The 10,000-nt window shown below is 38.2% G+C and overlaps 1 protein-coding gene across 1 annotated transcript in view; it reads right to left on the minus strand.

The window, feature by feature from the left end:
- LOC110049051 (uncharacterized) overlaps positions 1-10,000 on the minus strand; it is a 44,447-nt gene that overhangs the window by 19,747 nt on the left and 14,700 nt on the right. Inside the window, exons 13-14 of the mRNA XM_089287516.1 lie at positions 5,704-5,946; positions 4,368-4,565 (exon numbers count right to left, since the gene is read on the minus strand). Coding sequence (XP_089143642.1) covers positions 4,368-4,565; positions 5,704-5,946 — 441 coding nt within the window. The remainder of the gene's footprint in view (positions 1-4,367; positions 4,566-5,703; positions 5,947-10,000) is intronic.

A 10,000-nucleotide genomic window follows, 5' to 3' on the forward strand; every position in this document is an offset into this window, starting at 1 on the left:
CACAGAGCTGATAATTTCGAAATGTTCTAACCTTATTTGTTGCTAACGGCAGGTCCAAAGCCGATTTGACGTGTTTCTAGTCGATCTCTCACCATTCGTCGCACATAAAGGAGAAGTGTGCTTTTGTTTACGCAAGGTTAACGTCCGCTGTACATCGCCAACTGTCAACCTATTATTGGTGGAATACCATGAATCTGTGACTATCTTTCTGCGCATATGAACATCACTGCATCTAAGTCAAAAACGGCTGAGTCATTGGTAGATAGTTGCTTGCTTTGCACTGCGCCAAAATAATACGTTTGATCGATTGCTGACCATTGCCGATAAGCGTGTCGGCGCAGCAAAATCTTACAGCCGTTATTTGTTCGTCACGCAATACTGTCACGGCATATGCTGCACATTTTGATCCATTTTGTATAGAGCACTCTCAGGATAAATGAAACAATTTAATCATTGTTCATCTGTTTGTTCATATACATAATAATATGTGTATATTTATATAATCGTATTCTATAGTGTACGTGACCTCGGTCCAAATCACGTTTGTTGTACGTTTTGATGTTTCAGACAACAGCTAATAAAGCTAGTGCCTGTACTCACTAGAATTTTCAAAAAAATCGCCATGAAACAAATTATAGACCAATGAAGCAAGAACTAGCTGAAATAAAAATAGGAAATCACAACGTGTCTAATTCATGAGAAAAACAGACTAAATGTAATAAGTAATTACGTGAGTAAATAGCCCTGGCCATGCCATTTTATTTGGCGTATTTTGTTTGCCTAGTGGCGAGGCATTGGTATGTTTGTAACAGAAAATAGAGGACTGTTGTTTATACAGTCCAAAATTATTGTTAGTAAAATATTGTAAATAAAATACCTATTGACCGGTTACCTCCGCGGCCACCATTTGGTCGTTCCGATAAGGGTTTCATTATTGTCTTTACCCCTATTCAACGGCCACCCAAAATTTAAACACTTTGTTTTGGAAAGGGCGATGGCAGATAAGAGTCTGAAATTGAAGGTGCATGACGAGTGATAATTCAAATACACGTCTATCATGATTGTCTTGAATTGACTCCATGTTCACCAAGAAATTTATAAGCCGATAGTGAAAAATTAAATATTCAAGGTACACCAACCTCTATTTAAGCGGCTAACCCCATTAATCGGTCACCACCCATTTCCCCGGGGGTAGCCCACTGTATGACATGTAAACCAAAAATAATTGCACAGCGCGAAAAGACCTAGGTATGAGTTTAGCGTTACAGTATTACGCAGGGCATGTAGGTAGCGGTGGTCGAGTAAAAGATAACAACAGGGGCAATGGTAAACTATTCATTCTTCTCATTTCTTAATTTAATCTCTTCCTACTCAACACGATTGTGTGCTCCCAGTGGTTCTCAGCCTTACGGAGCCTTATGTATTAGGATAGAAATTGTCCTACCCCTACCCCCTAAAATGGGACGACAGTATTGCGTGACGAACAAGGAACCGATGCAAGCAAGGATTCAAGCCATCAAATCATGATGATCAAAAGTAATATTTTGGTGTAGTGCAAAGCAAGCAACTATCTACAAATGACTTAGCCGTTTTTGACTTAGATGCAGTGGTGATCATATGTGTCGAAAGAGGGTCACAGGAGTCATGGTATTCGACCATTAAATAAGTTGACAGTTGGCGATGTACATCGGACGTTATGCAGGGCGTATCTAATCGATATTTTCGATACTCGATAGAAATCGAACGTAATCCGGCATCGTAATCGATACTAATCAATCGATTAATATTGGAAATCGATAGAAATCGATCACTCGCGTCTTTGTGACTATCGATTTTGATCGATTTTTGTAATTAGCTATCGATTGTATCGATTTGTTCGACAATGATCGAAAAGAAAATGGACGAAGATTCTCTTTCATAAAGTTCTCAGTTTTACGCTAGAATGAGTCACAACTCACTCGAACAAATACACAGTAGTCCAAACTGAACTGATAAGCATTCCCTTTACACGGCTTTATTTAAGATTGACTATAGAATTTTTAGTAAATTTTGAAACTGAAAAGGATTGAAACATGAACAACGCAACTGTTACGAAACTATCGTATCCGTCTTCACAATTAGAGTCATACTTGTTGTTACGATATCTCGAGTCCTCTTCTCGTTCTCTTCAATTCGGTTAGTAAGCCGTTCCACAATTGTGATCCTCTAAACGTTTTCGAGAATTTACGATAATTCGTTCTTTTATAGTGTATTTATTGGCAGATATTAAAGATGTTGTTTGCATAAGGTTATCGTTTTGGTGGTCAGCGACTTACAAATCTAAACAAGCCCTTCGCGACCCCTCCGTGCTCCGTAAGCCACCATGCGCGCCTCCCCATAAGCGCTCGAAAATTACCCTTCTAAATTCTCGGAGAACGGGCGACAGTTTGCCAATTTCTACAGTAGTGACTCCCGATATTAACCACGATTCTGATGATTCTAGAGTACAAGTTTTCCTTTGTTTTGTTTGTTAGTTATTATTATACAATACCCGTAAGTACAGCAAAGATCGATCCGAGTACACAGTACACAGCACCATAGGATTGCTGGGCTGAAATCTGCTGAAATATTGCTTTAAACAGCTTTACAGCAGTGATCCTGGTGAAAAAAAATAAGAAAAGTAGCTACCCTTGGAGAAAGAAGTAACATCATCTTTATCAACAAAGCGGATTCGAAGGTAAGCTTGAAGGTAAATGTTACGCAGTGTTATGATAAGATCAGATCACGTTTTTGACTTTCGATTTCCATCGATGTGACAAAAAATTTGTGATTATCGATTTCAATCGATTAAATTGACTAATCAATCGACAAATATCGAGTACTATCGAGTATTATCGATTAATCGATTACATTTTCGATGATCGATTTCTATCGATTAGATACGCCCTGCGTTATGTAGACGAAAGCAAACTTCTGCTTTATGTGCGACGAATGGTGAGAGAAACACGTCAAATCGGCTTTGGACCTGCCTTTTACAGCAAATGAGGTTAGAACATTTCGAAATTATCAGCTCTGTATCTATTTCAGCTTAACATTTATCAAGTCATGTGGCGCATGCTAATATATACGTCTAACCCGTAAATTGAAATTTGACTGGGGAATGGTCAAATATTTGCATTTTTCACGTACTTTGAAAAGCTCTCGTGTCGCTCACAATCATTTGCCCAAAGAAATTTTTACAGGAATCTGTAGATTAACCTTCTGCGATTCAACCACCAGAGGCTTAATCCATTTGAAGGTTTCCCACATGGTGAAAATTAATTATATACACGAAGTACATTTAAGTGAAACAAATACATGTCTTCGAAGTTTAATTATTTTGCACCCAAAAAGACAACGCAACATTCCCTAAAACCTACCCTGTACACATTTAAACATTGCACAAAAATATTTCAGTGTTTTAAAGACGGAAGAATGATGCAGTGGTTTTGCATGCGAGGCTCTCAAACTTGTTCAATAAAATGGTGCGTCAAATGACGATTTTAACGGAATTTGGTAATTTGCATATTTCTTTGAAATAAAAGGATATTTTGCCAAAAAAACTATCCAGTAGTTTTTGTCATGCCCTAGCCTATCTACCATGAAAATATGAGCGAAATCGAATTTTCGACCATTGCCGAGTTACTTTCCATTTTTATGGACAGGGACTCTTAAATTGTTACTAAACAAGGTTTGCAATTAATAAACCCGACAATTTACATCCTCGCAGTTCGCGGAAAACCTTTCTTTAAGTCGTAATTGCAGGCGCGCCCTCACATAGTTACAGTTACCTCGAGAACTAAATCAATGAAGCGGACGGTAACACTAATTCACTGAAACAGCGACCAATCGTTATGTCTGCAGTTGAGACCAGTCTATAATGCATTATGTTCAGTGGCCAATCCAGACAGACAGACTTCTGAAAGGAAATTATTTCTAAAAGAGATTTTGAGGTTCTTATGCTGAAATACTTGAAATTACTGGTGAAATGAAACTGATGATGAAATTTTACCTGTGTTTGCACAATTTTTTTAAACTTTGACATTTATTTTCTCAAGTTCCTATGGAAGTTGTTTCTGGTATTATTTCAGGCAACTGTTAATAACTGTTAATATATTTAGCTTTTAGAAAATGCAAAAAGGACTGTAATATACTTAAAATTAGTTATTCTGGTACAAGGTTTTTGTCCACTAAAAACTGAAATTGCTGATAGCCTGTCGTATTTCTTCTTAATTCGTTTTGGGACGTGAGAGGTTTCTTTTCTTGAAATTTTTTCTGCTTCAACTAAAGCCTCCAAGAAGATACCTGGATATTTCAAAAATATATTACTAATCAAATCCTAAACCTACTTTTACAAGATGGCTCAGATCCATTCCAGTATCCTAGTATTTGATTGGGCGCCTTCAGCAGACAAGTGCGCTTCGTAGCTCCATTCTGTAAAATGTACCCTTCCTTGCATCCAAAGCTGCACACGGATCCAAGTGTGTTGTTGCAGTTACCGATAATGAAGCCATTTCGAGGTTGAAAAGGAGGCCGGCAGTAAATAACTTTTATAAAAAACGGTGAAGATAAAATAAAAGTGTTGTTATAGAAGTACATATGTAAACATATTCCACAAATTCAAATTCAGGTTCACTTTGGTTACACTTATTTCAATTAAGTAAAATTCGTTTTAGTTAACGAAGAAACAAAATCATAAAAAAACAAGTATTAGTTACATTAAACTAGAAAACAAGTGTGAAGTGGCAACGTCACGTTCGAGTTGGCCACTGCTAGACACAGTAGAATTATCTAGTAGGAAAATAGAATGTACAAGAAATGTAAATAAAGTCTTTTCAGTATTCATATCTAGCAGTCAAGGAAAAACTAACGGCATGTTTACGTTCTTTATTTTTTATAAAGCAAGGTACCCCTACCTCAGGACAATAATTTATTAGTGAGTCCATAGCTAGTAGTTGAGACAAGGACATACTCAAAGGGATACTGCATTGAGCCTCTCTACGGGTACCCCGAGACTTCGTTTTCTTCGCAATTTGTTTTTACAAATCTTCGATTGTTTCAAAGCATATCTTCGTTTTATAGACTGAAACAAGAGATTATCAAGGTACTTACCTTGATAATTAGTTGATTTAAATCATTGCCTAGCAGTTTAGTTAGACGTGAGTCTATTTTACAGCCGCATTTCTCAGCATAAATAACTGTATAAATTCGTCAATAGCAAAATAAACGACTGCTTAAACAATACCAAGGCAAATTGGTTATAATCATTGGTCAACATTCCATTGAGATCTTCGTTTTTCCGGCGGTAGTCGTCGCGTCTTCGATTTCTTCAGATATACCCATAGAGGGGCTCCGCATTGGGAACATGATTTCAGCATCCTGTGATCATATTGACTTTCGCTCAAAATGATTGATTATAAAAATGGAATCAAGTTTCTCTATTCAAAGCTACCCACGGACCCAAGGGTGTTGCTGTAGTTTTCAGTAGACGTAAAACAAAGTAAAAGTTTCATTACCTAAATATTCATATGTAAAAATATTCCACAAAGTAATTAGCTCCAACCTGGGCGCAATCCTTAAAAGTATGCGGCATAGACTAGCATTTTTCAGAATCGGTGTTCACATCGAGGTTTGCTCGAAATGATTAATAAGAAGACTGGAATCAAAGCGTAATAAAATACTCACATCTCACTTGAATTGAAAATTGACATGTGTCTTCATTTCCCGCTCCATCCCTAGCAGTGCATCTCACCACGTGTTCTCCGATGTAGTACTTGTCTCGTATTCCTCTACAGTTAACAAGAGGCTGTTGACCTGAATTGTCTGTAGCATTGATAGTAGGCAGCTGTATTGTGGTGTAGTTCAATGCACTGTCGGCATATTCCTCAAAGTTTCCAGGACAAAACGTAAAGGCAGGTTTCTCAATATCTGTCACCAAAAAAATAATCATCTCTTCGAAATTTGTAGCGCAATGCTTGTACTCTTATAACGCAACTAGCGCGAAAACGTGACAAGAATAAGGATGTGGTGTAATAGCTTTTGTTTTCGTCACGTTTTGAAGTTTTAAAAACCATGCATACTTTTTCAGTTCGAACACGTTCACTTAAGCAGCGACGACGGCGACGCCGAGGACAACGACAGGTCCGAAATGAATTTATATTTTACCAGCGACATCGCAACTGTCTAGATCTGTTCAATACGCCAGCAGCTCTAAAAAATAACAGCGCTCAATAACAGCGTTCAATTCCAAATAGAAATACGAAAATCAGCCGTCATCGTTCGTGTTCCTCGGACGACGCAAAACTTAGTCATTACAAGTTGTTGTTTTGCAGAGAACGGCAAAGAAATGTACAGAGATTTATAACGCACGTGCACAGCTATTGTTTTGCTCATTAAACCTTTTGTTTGGTGACGTTCTCGTTGCCGTCGTCGTCGTGGTTTGCTTAAGGGCCCATTAACCGATCTTTTCGAGCCGTTGCTATGGTTATATGAGCCGTTGCTCATATAACCTCATCATTTTTAGGTAGTTCAGAGTTATTTCATGTGTTTCAACTTTTTCATGATCAGTAACACTAGTGATGACGCCATTAGGCCACGCCCATGGTCATGTGACTAATACAGAAAAAATGCAAAGGCTCCCAGGCAAATTCCTTTCTCGGGATTTTTTTTCATTGATTTAGCATTTTAATTTAAATCCTCATTACGCTATGCATCGATTTTGTTTCATTTCTTAAAGGTCAGATTTTGACAGCATTTCAAAATATTGAAAAATTCGTAATTTTTTGAAAAAAAGCATGATTTCGAAAAAGGAATGTATAGCTATGTTGCCAACGTTGGCTTTAATCGAAATTCGTGGAAAAAGGCTGGATTTAACGAAAAACCGTGTTTCCTTTAGCATTTAAAGAAACCGGAAGTGCGCCCGATATCTATTGGAAGTTACCCTATCAGCGCGTGCGCAATTTACACTACCAACGCACTTCGGTAAGATCAAACAAAGCCACACGGAGTTAGTTTTTCTCTTTCTATTGCTCTTGTTTTTCTGTCTTTCTCTTATTTTATCTTTGCTTGTACTTTTTTTACTTTGCGTTTTGCGAAACACAAAGAAAAACATCTAAAATGTATGCGAATTTGCAAGTTTTTGAGTTGTTTTTATTTTCCGTGGTCAGGCTGACGTGAGTGACCGGAAGTGAAATTTCACCTCCTTAGGAACGCGCGCGAGCGCGCGCATGAATCGGTTAATGGACCCTTAAACTCCCTATTGTTTACACGCCACGCTCGCAAGGTTTGAAATTGACGTATCAACCACCGGTGCTACCAAGAGCGCGACTAAAATGGAAACAACCTTTTCCTGCTGTAACCAAATCAAGCTTAATGAACCTGTACTAAAACCAGGAACACCAGAATAGCAGCATATCAGCAATCACTTACTGTTAGCACCTTCTAGCTGAAAAAAAAAATAGCTGTCAGCTGCTACAATAGAAAATCATACTGAAATGCAACTGTAGACATTTACCTGCAGATGACATAGTGCGCACGCAAAACGAGTGCGAGAGACAGGAAGGTGGGGAGGTGGCAGGAAGAAAGGTAACGGGAATCTTTGGAAAACGCGTGGCTACCTCTACATTTTATGTTATGAAACGGAAGCGGCAAGCCTCTGATTAGTTTCTTGTTGTGAGGATAAGCTGTTTAGACTGCGCTTTGGCTAAACCAGCGGAGAGCTGTCGTCAGGGACGCTAGAAGCACTGTTCCGACGATTTTGACATTAAAAACATACCAAGTTCCTTTCATATTACCATTTACCGTGTCATTTCAAGATCGTTATAAATTTGTTTGGTTTTCTGTATGCAAAGGCGAATTCTAAGGAAATCTGAAGAATTCCGTTTTCTCTCTTCTTCCAAAAATTGCTTACGTCAGCATTTTTGCTCCAGATTCAAAGGTAATTATCTCGGAAAAATGATTAGCTATTGCCGGGTTTTTTTTTTTTAGTACTTGCTAAGATATAGTTTTACCTCATGGTCCTAACCTTGGGAAAGGACCTTTATATTTAGAAGGCACTATGAATACCACATTATATCAACGTTTGATTTGTAACAACGTGGCTCAACAAAATGCTAAATATTATGCTGTACCTTTGCGAAAAAGGTTCTATCTGACTGTTTTATATACAGTCTATTATAATTTTATGAACAGTCCTGTTCATCCAAGCAAAGAGTATTTGCAACGTTCTTAGTAAAACCACCAACAGTGGTCTAAAATTTCAACTGTTTTAAGGACAATTTCATTGTACATTTAGCTCTCGAACAAACAATCCGATTCACACCAACACGATTCAAAACATCTCTATCGTAGTAGGCCTTTACCGAGTTGCCTTTTGTCTGTGTGTCAAAACGAGTCTTCGTGCGATACTATTCATATGAAAATGTGTTCCGTCTACAGGTTCATTTTTATGCAAATCAAACTCAGTTATTTCATTAGAAAGGTTTTGCAAGAAGACTCGTTTTAAGGCAGTGGCACATGACTTAAAGACATGACAAGAGATTATCAAGGTAAGAGAGTGAATTCCCCATATAGGTCCTCTAGCTGAGGTAATCCCTCTTAAGTTATTTTTAGACATGGTACCCAGTTCTTCCGAGGATGTTTATAACGAACCCAAGTAGCTGGCACGTGGTGCGCGTTGAGATCGTCGAGCGTCAACCGCACGATGTAGAACAATTGGACAGGCTTTACTTGATCAGCGTTTATTAAGGTCGACTTGCCCAAATATTATACATATGCGGTGAAAACTACAGAGTAGATTACAATACATAATTAAAAGAGAGCTAAAATTTACAAGATCTACAAAGGCGTGGTAAAAGGAAAAACGAAAAGGTGAATATAAACGAGTAGAACTTACGTCCGGTACTGCGTTAAAGGCTGAAGAAAGAAAAGGTAACTCCAATGCTCCGACGGCACTCCGATAGTTGCGTGTAAAGACTGACTACTAATAAACTCCGATCACCTCTTTCTCCTATGACAACGTAACTCCGACTGCCTAAAGTTGAAAGTGGCGTTCCTTATCATGTGGCAAACGAAGGGCGTTCAACGGTGGAACGTCGCCAAACAGGAAGCATATGGCTAACGGGTGTTCTATCCAAGAAAAGAGAATTGACTGATAATTGAAAGGAAACCAAGGTAATTAAAAAAGGCGACCGCGATGGCCTAAACAAAACTGGCAAAGACTTATCTCCTAATGATCTAAATAAAGGACTAATTTTGACAGTTTATATAGCGTTCGTGACAATGTTACTCACGCGATGCGTGGACAGCCAAAGCGACTTTCTCGAAATTACCTGTGACAAAATGACGGAAAATTCATTTTATATGTTTTGATTTCGTTTCAAAGCAGAGATGTTTTCTGCACTATCAACCGTTTTTTTGTTCGAAAGGGCTTTTGTTTGTTTTGTGCTCGTTTGGCTGTTCATTATTTGGCCGTTTATTCGGTTTTAGGGAGTTTGATTAAGCAAACTTTGACGGCAACGGCAACGAGTACAATGGCTGTGTAAGTGTGCGTTATAATTCCTTATTCATTTCTTTGCCGTTGTTTACAAAAGGTCACAAAACAACAACGTGAAATAGCCACATTCTGCATATTCGAGAGAACGTGAACTATACCACGGCCAACTTTTACAATTTCTTTTTCGAATTTTGTCTTGTACATTCTGTTTGGGATATTTCTGAAAGTATAGACAAACTGAATGGATCTAAATTCTTGCGAAATACGTAGGTTGAATATTAAGTCGTTTTTTAATCGACGTTGCCTTTCGCGTTGTTGCCGTTGCTGCTTAAACTGCTTCTTGCTACTTGGGCAGCGAACGTTTGCCTCTACTTTCGACCATCTGTTTGTTTGTTGCCTAGCTTGTGTTTGGACGTTTGTTTGCTTTAATTTGCACTCGTTTGTCGAAACATATCTCTGCCGTTCTTTGCCGTTATTTACAAAAGGTCA

Source organism: Orbicella faveolata, unplaced genomic scaffold, assembly GCF_042242905.1.
Source record: "Orbicella faveolata isolate gen_17 unplaced genomic scaffold, um_ofav_v1 contig_14, whole genome shotgun sequence".
NCBI classification, from domain to species: Eukaryota; Metazoa; Cnidaria; class Anthozoa; order Scleractinia; family Merulinidae; genus Orbicella; species Orbicella faveolata.